The 18,031-nt window shown below is 38.0% G+C and overlaps 1 protein-coding gene across 1 annotated transcript in view; it reads left to right on the top strand.

Moving 5' to 3' along the window:
• Nucleotides 1-4,486, top strand: part of CDH8 (cadherin 8) — a 200,765-nt gene extending 196,279 nt beyond the window's left edge. Inside the window, exons 10-11 of the mRNA XM_063312918.1 lie at nt 271-522; nt 3,375-4,486. Of these exons, the coding sequence (XP_063168988.1) occupies nt 271-522; nt 3,375-3,868 (746 nt within the window). The 3' untranslated portion in view covers nt 3,869-4,486. The remainder of the gene's footprint in view (nt 1-270; nt 523-3,374) is intronic.
• Nucleotides 4,487-18,031: the final 13,545 nt, after the last annotated feature.

Below are 18,031 nucleotides of genomic sequence, written 5' to 3'. Positions count from 1 at the left end.
TTACACATGTAAATGTCTGAACTTAACAGTCTAAACCCAGAAGAAAGTAGATCAAGCAAGGTAAATAAGTCCATATATTTGATAAATGAACATAAAAAAATAAATAGGCAAACACCCATTGTAACATTACCACCTTGGCCCTTCTGTTAATAGCAAATATTTAGAATATTTCACAGAAATAAGACAAGGAAGGTACCACAAGGCTCATACTTTAACGGAAACTAAAAACTGTATTCTCTTGTTCCATCCTGCCCACCCCTTCCCTTTCAGATAATACCTTCAACATTTTGACAAAACGCAACGGATTCAGCCGGCAGAAACAAGAAGTCTATTTTTTACCCATCATCATCAGTGACAGTGGGAATCCTCCAATGAGCAGCACTAGTACTCTTACCATTAAGGTCTGTGGCTGCAGCAATGATGGCATTGCCCAGTCCTGCAATGCTGAAGCTTATGTCCTCCCTATTGGTCTCAGCATGGGTGCTTTAATAGCAATTCTGGCCTGCATCATTTTGCTTTTAGGTATGTATGAATATATTCCTAGGAAAGACATGAATGGTACAGTGATTAGGGTGTTGAAAGGGATGAGGGAGATCTGCACTGAAACCCATATTTGGCCATAGAAGAACATCAGGTGACTTGGGTCTGGCCACTATCAGGGCTGTGCCCACTTCAAACATGATTCAGGAGAATGGAATCTCTTTGATGTTCACTAAACCATGTACATCCTTTTTCAGGTTTCTGTGTGAGCCTTAAAAGACTGAATTCATTAATTGAATCCCTAAAATGTGACTCTTAAAGCAGCCATATCTTCTCCTTCTTCTTTTTTTTTTTCAAGCTCACAGGCCTGAAGGAAGTCTGCATCTCCTTTAATGAAAGCAGAGGGTTGCCATGGTTAGACTTGTGTGAGATTCAAAGCATTTCCTGTAAATCATATTCAAATCCCAACCTACCCCAAAGTCTAATTATGGTAGAAGAAAAAAATGCCAACCGGAAGAAATGTATGCTGCCATGATTAACTGGATCAGAGAGATACATATCTCATGAATAAACAAATAGACTTCTCAAGAAGAACTTCTGTCCCTGGGAAAGAGTTCTGAGTATAGACTGATTCAACCTAACTCCTGCTGTTTTTAATATGCCACTTCAAGTCATTCATACATTTAGTTTCTTCCAATTATGTCCACTTTTCCTTCAAATGGCAACCCAGATGCTTAACGGCATTAATACAAATTTAACCCAATGTGAGAGATGCAAAGAACATTAAATGGTGACTTAAAAAGCAAGTGAAACATTCCTGAAAATGAGTCAACATTCCATTAGACTATATTTATCAGGCAAACTGTCAGGCTTAAATACTCATCTCTGGCTAATTTCAAATCATCTTCAGTATAAACGAAGTAAATAAAAAAGCAGAGTCTGTAGGTGCAAAGCTTAAATCAGAACTAAAGTAATGATGCAATACAGTTCAACTCCTATAATGCCCTAGTCAGCAGGTGCCCATTGCTAAGAATTTTGAGAACTGAAGTTCATGTATCTGGAGAGAATCCAAGTTAGGGAAGGCTGATTTAGCAGATACATGGACATAGGTCTTTCTCATTCTTTAGCCTCCAAGTGTTTTTTTGTTTGTTTGTTTTTTAAATCCTTTGTTTTCCAGAGAAGAAGATAATTTCAGTAAAATTCTCACAGGTAGAATGCTGTATTATTGTACTTATTTAATTTTAAGATAAACAAAGATGCATATGAATACCCTCTCTTCTCTCCCTGGCGTTTCATATTTATGGTCAATCTTAAGGAAAGACCACAGGAAAAAACTCCTCCAGTTGAGGACTTTTTCTTGTTGTGCCTGTTTGCTTCTTTATTTCAAATCAGTTGGTCTGGGCAACAGGGGGCCTTCAGATTGATAGAAGAATGTGTAACAACAACAGTAACAATAACAACAAAACCCACCTTCCAAAAGTATCATCCCTTTCCATTTCTGATAACCAATAAACTTAAAACATCACCATGAGAGGGATATGAACATTCTCAAGTACCATCTTTTTTGAAGGGGAATTTTTTTTTTGAGAAATTTCAAAGCAGATTTCAGCAAAGCATAAATATTTCTCAAAACATTTTCATAAATACCCCTCAGATGGGGTGTTTGTGGGGTATTCTCATTTGGCCCCATATACTTGAACTTCTAATTAACTCCTAATTGAAATAAATTTATGCTAAGAGAACACAGATTCAAAAAGTTGGTGTCTTCCAGGCATTTCAGGCATCAACTCCCCAAAGCTCCAGGTGGCATAGACAATAATAAGAACTTAGGACAAGGATGCACAACTTCTTGATGGCCAAAGACCACTTTTGACACAGTGGCATAGAACAATGACATAAAGCAGATGCAGCTGTGTCACCATGTTATGCATGTAGGCTGGACCACAATTTCTTGGAGTTTGTAGAGAGTTTGGGATTTATTTCTTTGCGTATTCTTAACCTGACATTATTTCTTTTTGTAAGGATTCCACTACAATTTATCTGTGTAATAGAGAAAATAGCTTCAGGTTAGGCTACTGATTTCAGCAATTGTGGCTGAAGTGCTATTGTAAGTTTCAGAGAAGTACAAGTATGAATGGGTAGTAGAACCTAAGTCCTATGAAGGGAAGTTAAAGAAGAGAAACACTGAAGAATTCCAAGTCCTTCTAAAGTGCAGGACGTGGGGTAATCACAGGAAGGCAGATTCCAACTGAATGTTAGTGGGGGCGGGGGGGTTGTTGCTCATAGCAGTAAGAGGTACAGGCAGTCCTCACTTAACAACCATTCTTTTAGTGATGTTTCAGACTTTCAACAGTGCTGAAAAACTGACTTATGGCCTGTCCTCACACTTGTGACTGTCACAGTGTCCCCATGGTCACATGATCATGATTTGGGTGCTTGGCAACCAGTCTGCATTTATGACTGTCGCAGCATCCCAGGGTCCCGTGATCACCATTTTCAACCTTCCCAGCTGGCTTCTGGCAAGCAAAATCAATGGGGAATTGTGTGATTCACTTAACAACTACATGGTTCGCTTAATGCCCATGATTATTTCCTTAACAACCACTGCAAAAAAGGTTGTAAAATCAGGTCAGATTTGCTTAATGACTGTTCAATTTAGTGACCAATATTCTGGTCCCAACTGTGGTTGTTAAGCAAGGACTACCTGTATCTGACAGAGGAACCAATTATTTAGAGAGGAAGGAGCTCGCTTTCCTTAGATGTGTTCAAAAGGAGGCTAGATAGTTTTGTGCTCAGGATGTTTTAATTTCTTTTTACTTTTATACTTATGATTCCAGACCTTGTATTAGGAGTGGTACTCTGGGGCTAACCATTTTGTAATATTTCCTTTGCAGTCATAGTGGTGCTTTTTGTAACATTAAGGAGACATAAGAATGAGCCTCTGATTATCAAAGATGACGAAGATGTGAGGGAAAACATAATCCGATATGACGACGAAGGTGGTGGTGAAGAGGACACAGAAGCATTCGACATTGCAACACTGCAGAACCCAGATGGAATAAATGGATTTTTACCCCGTAAGGATATTAAACCTGATCTTCAGTTTATGCCCAGACAGGGGCTGGCACCAGTCCCTAATGGGGTTGACGTTGATGAATTTATCAACGTTAGACTCCATGAGGCTGATAACGATCCCACAGCTCCTCCGTATGACTCTATTCAGATATATGGTTATGAGGGAAGAGGATCAGTGGCTGGTTCTTTAAGTTCTTTAGAGTCGTCAACTTCAGACTCAGATCAGAATTTTGACTACCTCAGTGAATGGGGACCCCGTTTTAAAAGACTTGGGGAATTATATTCAGTGGGTGAAAGTGACAAAGAAACTTGACAGTGGATTACAAATGTTCACTTTTTTTCCCAGTCTTGACTTAAACACTCATGTAATATCCTAGGGCCACCACAGTTCATTATGACTAATGTGGCTTTTTGTTTAGGGGCAACTTTAGCACCAGTCATCTTTTAAAAATCAACTACATTGTAATGTTGAACCAAAAAAGTACATAAGTCAAAAAATATATGTTAGGAGGTCTGAGTCTCGTGGAGTGTGGCGTTAAGTATGTAGAGTGTCTAGAAGTCTTTGGATATTCTATATTCACATGACCACTCTGAAGATGGGGTTTGGAGCGTTGATCGGCTTTGGCGACGGGAACCAGTAATACACTGGAGAAGATGTTTCCCTTCCTAATAGACTTCTGTGGGACTTTTTTTGGTAAAGAAGATTATCTTTTGACAGTCCATTAAGAACAAAGGGTTTATCTCCCCACTGCCCACAAAGATTCCACAAGGGAAAAGGGAAAAGAATAAAAGTTTAAAGCAATATCTGTCGTCTTTGCGATGCTGATTTTTTTTTTCCTTTTCTTTTCTTAAAGACAGGATTGATAAAACCCCTCTTGGCCTCAATTGTGCAGTAACTCAAAGTTGTACATAGGATAATTGTTGGCTGCAAAAACACACAGACCAAACAATAACATCTTTAAATATTGTGTCAAGCCTTAAAATATTCACATGTTCTTAATCCATTCCAGTGACAGGATTCAAAACCCACAGTTGTGGGGAGGAAATCTGACAAAATTGATTGTTTTCTAGAAGGATTACTCCTTCTTTGACCTTGATAAGGAAAAAAAACACAAAAACAAAAAAGGAGTGGAATCTATGAAGGAGGATGGACTCATATATATGAAACAAAAGCTGGTTTTATTGCTAAAGAATGCATTAATTTGTTTAATCCTTGAAATAAATATTTTATTGATGTCCATTATTGCTTTTATTTATTAATATTGGTTTTTGGAAGAGTATAAGGAAAAAAAGAACCATCTAAATTATATCCACTGATAAAGTTTTAGAATTATTTGTTCTATATATAGTGTATGTTAATTGAAAGATGCTTTTTCAAAAAGAAAACACAAGGAATGTTAGCTGTAGAGGAGTAAAAAATGAATGCTAGCAAGGTGAAAAATGTCCCTAGAGGAAACTAACTTTGGATGTTTTTATATTTATATCATAAACCTACTAACTATGTTCAGTACAAGCACAAACAGCTGGAAGCAACCGGTTCATGTGAATATTAAAAACAAAAACATGACTCTAGACTTTAAAAGTTCCACACACAACACCACAAGGTTTTCTGCTGTATTAGAAGAGGATCCAGTATGTATATATATTTTTTTCTGCTAATGTTTTTAGCTTTTATTTCTTTTATTCCTTAGAATATTCATAGTTATGTATGGAAATCTTGTTCAGAGAAAACAACACATGGAAGCTGTTGGCATCCCCAATTTGTAATGGAAACTTATCATTTAGAAGTAGCATCTGTATAATAAAATTAAGTGGTATATAAAAATCATTTTACTTTTTTTCCCTATTTCTGTTTGGGAGCTTTCTTTTCTTTTTTAAAAATTTTCTCAATGTATTGTATTCAGAGAAAGAAAGGGGGGAAAAAAAACCAGAAAGCAAAATACCTGTATTGTTTCCTACGTCATGGAAATATATTTTTTTATAAATACCGTCTTTGTGATCACGGTTTCTTTTGGTGTTATCTGCATCTTGCAGGGAAGGATTACCAGACAGTGAAAATATATAAATCTGAGAGTTGCAATCTATTTTAAGTCTTTTAAGTAATCAGTACATTATTTGGATCTCAGCCAACCTATGAATTTCCTGTTCATGATAAGCAGACCAAGCCAGGCACAAATAATAATAATAATAATAATAATAATAATAATAATAGATGGTGAAATGAATTAGACCTTTTGAAGACCCATGTATGTTCCAAATTCACTTTGCCCAGATTAACAAATCACAACTCCTGTTTTTTAAAAAACATGCAATGCCCAGATAAGTAAATCATACTATGGTTTAACAATGGCCCAATTCACACACACACTTGATTTGATTGATTATGTGCCACCATGCAATTTTCAACTCTTAGCGATGACATAGATAGCTTTTCTCCATGATGATTTGTCCCTAACCTGTTCTTTTGGGTCTTCCAATGGTGCATCCTTTGCTACTGTAACTGAGTCCATCCGCCTTGCTGGTCATCCTTTTCTTCTCTTTCCCAGCATTAGAGCCTCTCCCAGAGAGCTGGGTCTTCACATAATGTGTCTGAAGTAGGATAATATGAGCCTGGTCATTTGTGCCTTGAGGGAGAATTCTGGGCTGATTTGTTTGATGATCCATTTGTTTGTTTTCTTGGCTGTCCACGGTATTCTCAAGAATCTTCTCCAACACCAAAGGTCAAAAGTGTTAATACTCTTCCTATCCTGCCTCTTCAAAGTCCAATTCACACAAACACATGCACAAAATACAAAGACAGAACATGTCATACTGTGAACTAAACAATTTCTTTGGAGCCTTGCCTAGTTTGTGTGAACTGACCTGATCTGTTTTATTCAAAGAAAATGGAGCTCACTGCTTTATGTCAGGTTCTTCACACTCCCAAAACACCGAGTGGATGGAGGACAATAAATAAACAAACAAGCAAATATCCAAATAAACATTGAATAGCAGCATTCAGTGGTGGGACTTAACATTTGTACACTAGGAAGACTAGTTTTAGATATAACCATACAAACCCTATCAGCATTATTTTTACATATGAAAAAGATCATTTGTAAAAAATAAATAAAAGTAAAATAAAAGCTGTTTTATGCCAGTTTTAGACTCTGGAAATTTCAGAATCAAATTTGGGAAACTTCCTTCTGGTGAACAACCAATTTTACCCCCTGCAAGATTTTTTTAAGATCTAAATTGCAATAGCCCCATTGCAAGATACAAGGCTCAGTGAGTATATGATTAGGGCAGCTAATACTGGAATTGGACGGCATGTATCTAAAATGTAATTTGCCAATTAGCCACTAAGCATTAGGATTCATAAAATGAAGGTGGGGAGGAGTTTTCCTCTGATGTCCTTGAAGGCCACTAAATAAAGTTGAAATATTGATCTCAAAACATTCTGCTTGTTGTATTAAAATGAGAATGCGGTTCTATACAGTAATAGGGAATTGACTACATTGATGTAAGCGAGCAAATGACTGCATGGTGCTAGTAATAATAGTGCTGTTACAATTTATGAAAAATGTGTCACTTCCCTCCCACGTTCTTAAGAACACAAGTGGACTGAAAGTGGACTGTAAGCAGGATCATCCACAGCTGTTTATTAAGTTAACGGCAACTGCACACAGGTTGTGTGAAGAAATGTGAAATAGTGTTTCAGTATGGCAATTCAGTGTTTTCATGCTTGCTTCAAAAAAGCTGCTTTTGTTATTTAACATGCAGTGATAATTTCTTGTGGGGGGGAGAGTTCCACATAACAGCATTACGTTGCAGATTAATGTCTCTCATCTAGGTAACTGTAACAAAAATGTCACATAAATATAAAGTGTTCCTCTTCAAGGTTCCACTCAACATCTATGCCATCTTTTTGATATGATATTCCTGTTTCCTCCCCAGTTCCCATTTTTCCCCATCCTGCTCCTTCCAGCTAGCATTCAGTCCTTAATGAACAAACACATTGCAGTACTTACTTTTTCTGAAAAGATTCCAATCCTTTGGATAAAATTTCCTTCCTTCCTTCCTTCCTTCCTTCCTTCCTTCCTTCCTTCCTTCCTTCCTTCCTTCCTTCGACTTTTTGTACTTTTCACCTAAGGCAGATGGCACTTGGAGAACTGTATCTAGTGTTAGTATCTATAATATCCATACAATTATGAATACTGGAAGCCAGTAGAATGATGAAGCTCTTGCAAGTGATCCTCAGACATGTTTTTCTTTCAACAGATCAGGACCTCAAAAACATATGAGCTCACACCATGATTGTTAATCTCATCTTCTCCCCCCAAAAATAAACAACAAAGGCTACTTTAATACAGTTCTCTATCATCTAGGCCCTCTGGAAATATTTAATCTGACTAACACTGTGCCAAAATCTGGGAAAGTTCCCAGAACTTTCCTTTCCCTGCAAAATTGCTTTCCTACTTCATTCTCGGAGTGTGCTTTTGTATTTTTTGGTGATAATTTGGAGCTTATTCCTTATTGTTGTTATAAAGTGCCAGGGTATCCTGGAGACATTCATTGATTTGCTTGTTTTTCAGTTACCCATCTCTTACTCATTCTGTAATTTCCCAACCTGAGCTGAGAAAGGAATTATCTCCTGATATCTTTCCTTGAGACTGAACGTATGTATGAAAAAGCAGAGCAATTGCAGGCCACTGGAGAAATAACTGTGCCATGAAAGATAGGGAAACATCCCTTGGCCACCTTTTATCTCAGGAAAACAGCAGAGAATGGAAATGACATATTTGTCCTGAAATTAAATAAGAACAAATTGAAAAATGCAAAGGGAATGTAAAACTACCTCCAAAGCATTGATATTGAGCTGGGTTAGAAGTTTCTTACCAAGGATGGAGTTGCATATCCTTGAAAGAGTGAACATAGAGCCTGAATACCTATGTTGCTCAATGCCCAACTGATCATCAGCTGTGAGCTTTTCTGGATGGGGAGGCTGGGATACAGCACTGTTCTAGCAACCTCCCAGGTAAACTATTGCAATGCACTTTATATGGGTCTGCCCACAAAGATGACAAAGAACCTGAAACTAAGGCAGAATGTAGAAGCAAGACTGTAGCCTGGAATAATGTTTAGAGATCATAATGCATGAGCAACTGTACTGTCTCCTTGCACATTTAAGACTGGGGTTATCGAAGAAGACATCTCCTAGTATGTAACCACTGAACATACTTCCTTTTCTTTGGAATCCCATCTTCTGGTTGTACTCTGACTGTTCACTCTTGCATTTGGATTTAACAACTACAGCCTGGCCACCTGCTATTTTCCTTTCTAAAAATCTTTGCTTCTCTATTTTGGTGAGTATGGCCATTTTCATCTTCTAAAATATGGTTTCTTTTTATTTCATTTCAGGATGTTATTGTAGATTTTATGACTTTTAATTGGCCCTGAGATGTTTAGGGCAGGTGGCAGGCTATAAATGGTTTATTATTGCAAGCCACATTTGGTACTTAAATAAGCTGAAAGACCCAGGATGCATTTAATAATAAATTTAAAATAATAATAATAATAAAATATTTTAATGAATGAATAAAATAGTTATGCTCAGTGGAAAATCTTGGGTACACCTGGAAATGTTCCCCGGTTGTACACAGATAATTTGAGCTTTAACTGATTAATCTTCCCAATGGAACTATGTTTGCACTCCAATTTCAATGTACACACACTCACACACCCTTAGATATGGTGTGCTACTATAGATGAAACTTGGGATTTATGTCAATGTTCCAATCCAAAATACAAGTGCTTCAATATATGGATCAAATTACCTTTCCAAGTCACACAGAAATTTAAGCCAAGTAGTTCCTCTGTGTGATTATATTCCTCCATGTAATGCCTAACAGTTTTCTTTGCAAAGAAACTCTCAAATATATGACCTTCCAATTGCCTTTTTTGATTGAAACTGCAACAGAGAGCATAGCAGTAATAAGATTCCCTCCCTCCTCCCCTGAAATGCTATTGTCTCCTCTGTAGGAGAATCAAAGCATGACACAAATCTCATTGGCATCAGTCAAAAAGGTACCAATAACCTATGTCATTGGGTGTTACTTTAAATGATGTGTCTGTGCAGCTTTAAAGCACAAAATGTATCTAAAGAAAGGTGGGGAACTAATCATAGTTCTATCTATGGTAAATGTTAAGGTGCCTGTGTCTTATCTTACAGTGTTTAGTGGATGAAATCAATAGAAATTCTGCTGTAAAGTGGAAGAGGTTCAAAGAAAATGTCTTTTTTATTATTTAGCTATTCTACATTTCAAGGACCAGTAATCTTTCCAGACCTACAGTAGGTACCACTGCACAATAGCCTCTAAATTACATTTGGTAATCTTCCATGCAAAAGCACCATCACTCCAGAGAATTCATAAGTCATCACAAAATCTCAGTATTCTTCTGAACTCTGGAGATTCTGGGATCCTTGAGAGATACTGCATCTAAGAAACATTTGACGTTTTCAGATCAAATCTCAGTATTGGGGTGAAATTATCAAAATCTCAGCAAACCTTTGAGATTCACAAAGGGAGACCATCCTATTAAAGTGGGCCATTTTTTTTTCTTTTTATGAAAATAAGCCCACATAAAAGCCCACATCATTCCCACAACCTGGAGTCTACAATGTGAAATCCAAAGGGTTTTTCTAGTTTCCTTCCTCTCCTCTCCTCTCCACAAGAATTTCCTTGATGTTTAATAAATGGTAATAACAGTATTACTAACCTACACAATTGTTTGAATGGAGAGTGCTAAATCTGATTTGTCAGGTTCTGGAAGTTAGTCCCTTCCTATTTATCATTGCATTCCTTTCCATTTCCTGGAAAATGCCCAAGTATTTTCCTTTTTCTTAGATCTTCCCCATCCCTTAAAGACCCATACTACAATACTGCCAAATTTCTGATTTCTTACCATGTAGCCAGATGTTCCATAATACTTTAAAGAAAATGAAGGCCAGGTATATTGGGCCTGCAGCTAACAAAACCACCATTGCTCAAGGAATTTCTATAACCCAGGCTGCTGAAGATTGCAATCCAAAACACTTCTGGTGGATGCAAAGTTAGGGAAAACTCCTTTGGGCAAGATAATTATTTTCCTAATGATTCATGACTGTTTATTAATTCAGCTGGCTGAATATTACCTACACTAACTCATAGCTGCTCGCAAGGATTTTTCCAATTCAGGTTAGAGCAAGGGGATTGAAAGAGGGCTCTTTAGATAGCTCTAAAGATACTGTCAGTTCAAGCTCAACCCCTATTTACATCCATGTAGTTTTGTAAGCAACAGTGTGGAAGTCATTTGCCATTTGCAACCTGGGTGTGCTTTTTCCTTTTCTCTTGACTTCCAGTCTGGCCTGTAACCTGGTATTCTCTAGTAGTCTCCCATCCAAGTGCTCACCACACTTGACTCTGCTTAGCTACTGAGCCCAGATTGTCTGGGGCAGCCTTTCTCAACTTTTTTGACCCTGGAGGAACCCTTGAAATATTTTTGAATGTGCAGGCCTTGGGGAACCCCTGCACATTCAGGCTCAAATATAGGCCAGAGGTTACAAAATTATTATATTTGTTTCATGGGTAGGCCCGTATAGATGCATTAACAGTGTTCTTCAACAAAAAATAAAGAATGAAACTTACCACTTTAATGTGAAGTTGGCTGAATTTGAAATAGCAGTTATAACACTTCCAGTATTCTCCTGAGTGTGAGGAATCAACAATTCAAATAGGCCAGTGGATTTAAACCACTGACACTAATGATTAATGGGGATTAACCATAACTGGTTTATAGCCAGTTTATATCCTGGTTGGTTTATAGCCAGGATGTTTGGGTACAAATAGGAATTATTAACATAAAGTTTAGAGGAGTTATATATGGTGCTTAGACAGCATGCCAACAAGCATTTTCAGGAACTCTGGCAGCCTCAGAAAGATGAATGCCTTCCAAGAAATAGTCATCATTCTTTTGAAGAGCAGTCCATTTTGTTCAGAATGCTTTCAAAGGTTGGGGAAAGAAAAGGAAGCATATTCACCATATTTAGAGCTTGTTTCCATATGAGAGCAGATGCCATTAGCAGCCAGCCTACTACTGATGGAACACCAGAGACCAGGGAATGGATTTCCATAGTCATGGCTCTGATAAGCTGGACATACTGTATATTATTTCTACGTTTGTACACTTTTTTGTGCATGATAATGTTCTGGCTTTGTGGAAAGTGGAAACTAATTTAGCTCACCATATAATTCACCATGATGCAGTTTGTAATCACACTGTAAAATGAGAGAAGCTGTTCTATTATAGGATGCTGAGAGAGGCTGCACTGCCAGGAAAGGGAAACAAAAACAAAAACAAAAAAAGAGCTACTCCAAACCCCATCACAGGATTCTCTATGAAAATTTGCAAAACCCTTGGCTGTTGTTTTTGTTGCCCTGAAATGAAGACATCTTCCAAATGGCTTCATAAAGGCAAGCTAAGCCATTCAATGTGTGGCAATAGCTGGAAAACAGGATCATTAACATTGCAGAACATCACACTGATGCCTGAAGAAGGCCTTGTGGTCTTCAATATATTGTTTCCTCCCCTTTGCAGGAAACTCCTTTGGGGAGTTACCAACAACCCAACTGGGAATATGACTCATTTGCAAACTTCCTAATCTGAAAAAAGGGAAAAACAAATAATGGAAAGCAGAAGAAATTTGTACTTCACTCATGAGAATTGCAGTGAAATTCTCTGAGAAGAAGGAAGGATACCTCAGTGAAAACACCTGGAAAAAAATGTAGAATATTTTTTTTTGTGTGTATTTCACTACTGCTATGCATGAATATTAATAGGCTGTTGAAAAGTTTTTTTTTTCCTTTTTCTAGTCTATACAAATATATCTATACATGTCAAGTGAATTTCAGATTAGGAAAGCCACTATTCCATAAGGACAGTGTTAGCTTGGTTATGTCTTGTAGAAGCCATTCATGATTTCAAAGAACTTGAGATTTGTTTGTTGGTTTGTTTGTTTACTGGTTGTATCACCTATCTAAAGCAGTTCAAAGTGTTCTGTATAGCTGCCTCAAAGCCAAACCAATTTGCAAAGAACAGCTTCTGGATTCCAAAAGATGATATGATAATGGATTTATAACTCTGAGTAGACTATATTTCATAAATAGTACCAAAGAGATACCAAAGCTTCTTTGTATAAAATGTGAAATCACATGACTTTAATAGTAGCTTAAACAACAGGATAAAAAGAAGCTTAAAAAAAAAGAAAAGAAAAAGGCAATCCTCTCTTTCAAAAGGGCATTTCAGGGATCATTCAACAATAACCTTTTAAAAATGCTTACTAATAACAGGAGAGAGACAGAGAGACAGAGGGAGAGAGAAAATTTTATTTCATGTTACTTTACCATTGCCTATCAGTTAGAGTAGAAGGAGATTTAGTAGGCAATTTGATTTTTCCTCCTTAAATGTTATAATCATTAAAAAAAAAATCCCTTCCCATTTATTGGAAGAGAAAGGTTATGAACAGGACAGTTCATGTATAATCTGCATCAGGATATATTGTAATGAATTGTAATGGCATGTAATGGCATGTAATGGTATGTAATGGTATGCGGGAAACAACAATCAAAGAGAAGAACTGGTCAGAAGAAAGAAAGCTGGATGGGCTAGATACAACTCCATTAGGGAAGTCTTACAGAATGAGAAGATAGACACAAAAATGTGTGCTAATCTCTTTAATTCAACTGTCTTATTGGCGGTGCTATATGGAAGTGAAACATGGTCACTAACAAAGGCAGAAGAGGAAGAGCTTTCAAGAGTGGTAAGGGCTATGGAAAGATCCATGCTGAAAGTTCCTCTCTGAGACCACATCCCAAGCAGCCAGATTAGAACACGAAGTGGAATAAATGATGTTGTCATTGAATATTGAAAACAGAAGCTACACTGGGCAGAACATGTCTCGTGCATGTCGGATGCCTGTTGGACAACAGCAGTTGCTGAATGGTATCCAGGAGAAGTAAAAAGAGCTATCGGCCAACCTCCAAAGAGATGGGAAGACCCAATAGTCAAGGACTTTGGCCGAACCTGGAGAAGAAAAGCCAGGATTCAAGATGAATGGAAAGCAAGTTGCGGCCAGCAGGACTCTGTGCAGTGACAGACTAGTCAATCAAGGTGATCAAGGTGATGTGGGAAAGAACTTAGGAGATTTAGGCCAAGAGATGCTGTCTAAGGAATGGTCAGATAAGAGACAGCATAGCTTGGATGGGGCAAGAAGTTCAGAAGGGACCCTCCCTAGTTTCTTGGACTGTAAAGGAGATGGGGGGGGGGATTGTACTTTCAGACTTGCAAGATTCTGTTCTGCTCATCTTGTGTGGTCTACCTTGCAAGGCTGACATATATAGAAGAGTTTCTCTACAATAAACAATCCTGATTGATCAGCATTCCCTACTGGTATGCACACACATCACTGTCTTTGGATTGATCTAATTATAAGTTACCTGGGAAATACAGTTGTAACTGAAATTATTGAAGAAGTCATTATAAGTTGCATTTTCAGTTGAATGTGGGGACACCACTTGAAGCATTCATTGTGTTGAGCTATTTCAATTGCTTTTGTTTGATTTGTTCATTGCAAACAGCTGAAAGTCTTTACATTTTGACAATCAACATGATTTGCAATGGGGGTTGAATAATTTTGATTGCAACTGTATAAACATTCAATTTGTTGGCTTTGAGGGACATTGACCACATGATTCCAACATCCTCTTAAGTGACTCTGTTCCAAAGGAAATCAAACATTTAAAAGAGACAAGAGATTCAGAGTGATGCAAAATCTTAAACTACACAAGAGTCACTTACGTAATAATTTGAAAAGAAATGTCAGTTCTTTAGATTTATTTAATGCACTACATCAGAGCTTGTTTTAACACCGCTGAGCTGCTGAGCTTGTCGATCAGAAGGTCGGCAGTTTGAATCCGCGTGATGGGGTGAGCTCCCATTGCTAGTCCCAGCTCCTGCCAACCTAGCAGTTCGAAAACATGCAAATGTGAGTAGATTAATAGGTACCGCTTCTGCGGGCAGGTAACAGCATTCCGTGTAGTCATGCCGGCCACATGACCCGGAAGTGTCTACGGACAAACGCCGGCTCTTCGGCTTTGAAACGGAGATGAGCACCACTCCCTAGAGTCGGACACGATTGGACTTAATGTCAAGGGAAACCTTTACCTTTACCTTTACTATGACTTTGGAATAAAGAAAGAGATGATTGCTAAAAATAAATCTAATTCTTTTGGACAAGGAGCTTTGTCTGCTTATAGCCTCTTTTAAGGATTGGTGCCATATGCATGTGGATCTTTATCTATTTAATCAAATACAATTGTATTTTAAATTAAAATAGAACATTCAAGTCAATTAATATCTGGACCCTGTCTCATTAATAATAAAATGTTGAAACATTTTTGCCCTCATGGCATCTTAAGGTTAACTAACCTCCCACATATTAAAAAAAAAGAAAGAAAGAAGAAATCACTGCATTTTTAAGAAAAAAAAGTCTGCCTTCACAGATAAAAGTGTGTTGATGTGGAAAATGAGTAAAGTATGTTTCATATTTAGTCCATAGAACTGGAAGACACAAAGCACAAGACTTCTTATGAAAATAAGTGAAATAATTCTTTGTTTTTGTTTCATAAGCCAGTGGTTGGTAGCTCCTGGCCCCCTAGCATTCCATTTGCAGCTCCCAGAATCTCCCTGGTGTGAAAACCCTTCCCTTCCCTTCCCTTCCCTATGCTGGTTTTAAAGTGCAAATGGGTTCCAAAGCTTCTTTGCCTCTTAAATGCTCTCAAATGCCCCAAAAAGTGTTGGGGGGGCCATCAAACAACTAGGCAGTGGTTCTTCTCATTTACAGTTTCACTACTCTTAATAAAATAATGAAACTTATTCTGTCTCCTTTGATTACTGTCCCATCTCCATGGAGCGATTAAACAGTATTGGAAATAAAGTTTGTCACACAGAGCCAGTCTATGTGGCTAGTATGTTTATTTATGACATTTGAAAACTGTATAAACCATGATTGAGTTAAACATGAACATAAGCATCACACATAAACATAGTTTGTTTGTCTGTATGCTCACTTTTTGTCCTTTGCCAAAAGTATTTGGATGGGAATAATTTGAGAGTTAATGTAAATAATGTGTGTGTTAGTTTTAATCAATGTGCCAATATTGGTCACCTGCATATAATCCAGGATTTTCCAGGTATGCACTGAGCCTTTTGGCAGTTAATAGTAATGACCGATGCTGGTTCTTTATGTCATGTGAATAGGACCATCTTGAAAGACTGGTCACAGAGATCAATTGATTTCCCAAGAATTGCATTTATCCCAAGGAAGTGTTCCCTTAGTTCTCCATTCAAAAGTGAGCTTGGAAAGATATTTACTAGGTTTATTTTCTTTTTGGATGTATTTCTGAGTTTCCTTAGATAAAGTAAAAATAAACAGACCAAAAATTAAAACTACATAGTTTGTCTACAATAAGCCTAATGTTCTTTAAACCTCACTTTATGGCAATTGCTTCTTCCCACCCATCTTCTGTGAGCATCTGCTCTGTTCATTTACCTAAATTCTCCATCTGCCTCCTTTGAGGTGTTTCAGGAGATAACAATGGCTATCTATCACTTGGAACCGTGCTGATGTTTCCATGGCAGGTTTGTAATTAAGTTTGCTCACCAGAGACTACGATGGGCCCAATAAACACTTTCGGTACAATGCTTTCAGACAGAATGTTACTCTGTGTTGCCAGGGCAGTACTAAAGTACAGCTTGTCAAAATGTGGGGAGCTCATTCTCTTCAGAATTAACCATCTTTAGAGTCTTTCTACGATGATCTGCTACGGACAGAACAGAAAATTAGGATGTTTGTTTCTCTAGCAAAGACTGCACAGTTGTAAGTCTTTCAAGATATTGATGGGGAGGGAGAGGAACATTTGGGAATTTTCAGATAGCATTAGTGTATGCCATGAAGCTTGGTAATGGGAAGAGCACACTTCTTTAATAGCAAAGAGCTCTTGGCTGACCTAAGCTATGCATTTCACTGGCATGCTAAGAAGAAAATGGCAAAGATGACCTGGAAATTGCTTTTAATGTAATTGGTTTGCCATCAACCAAGGCATCTCTGTAAAGATTTTCAGAGATGTCAGAAGAGGAGAGGCACAAGTGGAAATTGGAAACCTCACAGAGAAGGGGTCAGCTCAGGAAGAAATGGAGGAACTAAGTGAAATTACACTTTTGACAGTGCTAAAGGAATGATAGATGGGTCATCTCCATCTGTATGGAGGCAACTGACAAATCCCAGATCTATTCTTCCTGGAATTGCCATTGTCCTGATTGAAGAGGAAGGTGGGAGGATGGCAGATGATAATCAAAATCCTTTAAGATGAAGGTGCATAGTCTTGTCCCCAGGGCCTTTGTAACCTCCAAAAGTTTTAACTGCACTCCCCAGAATGTTTACCGAAGTTGCCACCAACTTGTAATTTGGAGTATAACTGAATGGTGAAATTGTTAAATACATATGGGTATTCCTGTTAAGTGTATCAGATTGATCAGGCTAATTGAATCTTCATAGAATATAATCTGAGTTGGAAGGGATGTTAGAGAGCATCAAGTCCAACCCCTTGCTCAGTGCAGGATCTACTGCAGCATCTCTGACAGCTGGCCTTCCAGCATGTCTGAAGACCGTAAGCAAAGGAGGCATCACCTCTCTGTGCAACAGCCTGTTCCACTAGCTGACAGCTCGTACAGAATGGGATTTGAAAGGAATTCATTTGAATTACCCTTTGGAAGCTGATCTGTGAAGCAAAGTGATCAGCTGTGCCACTTTGCTTTGGGTCTTTGATGTGGTTTGGCAAAATTGGGAAAAAGTGAAGATAAGATTTGCAGATTTTATTAAAGCCTCCCACTTTTCCTCCTCTGTTCATCAACCCCTGTTGGCCATTTCTTGGGTTGCTGCTGCCATGGAGATTGCCAGCTGCAGCATGGAGAGACTGCAGGGTATCCTTTCCCTCAACCTTACTCACTGTGCAAAAAAATGTATTTCAAGTCAGCTACTAGGCAGAGAGATGATATAACCTTAAATAGTTGCAGAATTGATGAACAAATTACCAAAAAGCTGGACCTAAGACCAAACAGAGATACCGAAGTGAGCATGAGGAAGACAAAAACTCTAGGGAGTGTATCAGTCTCCAAAGAATAACAACCCTAAATATTTACTGGGGGTTGGGGGGGAGGAAAGAGAGAGAGAGACAAACCTAGCAATATTTTGATGCTTTTTTTGACTGAGAAGGTATAAGGAAAGAAGACTTTTATCACAAGGAGCAAGTTGTTCATGGCTGTTTTGGTCATGAAAGACTGCCAACCTTGACCTATATGAGGAAGATCCCAAAAATCTTGGCACTCTTGTTGAAGGAAT

The sequence above is a fragment of the Candoia aspera genome, chromosome 11 (assembly GCF_035149785.1).
Source record: "Candoia aspera isolate rCanAsp1 chromosome 11, rCanAsp1.hap2, whole genome shotgun sequence".
NCBI classification, from domain to species: Eukaryota; Metazoa; Chordata; class Lepidosauria; order Squamata; family Boidae; genus Candoia; species Candoia aspera.
The sequence above is the reverse complement of the archived record's forward strand: the minus strand, read 5'-3'. Positions and strand labels throughout refer to the sequence as shown.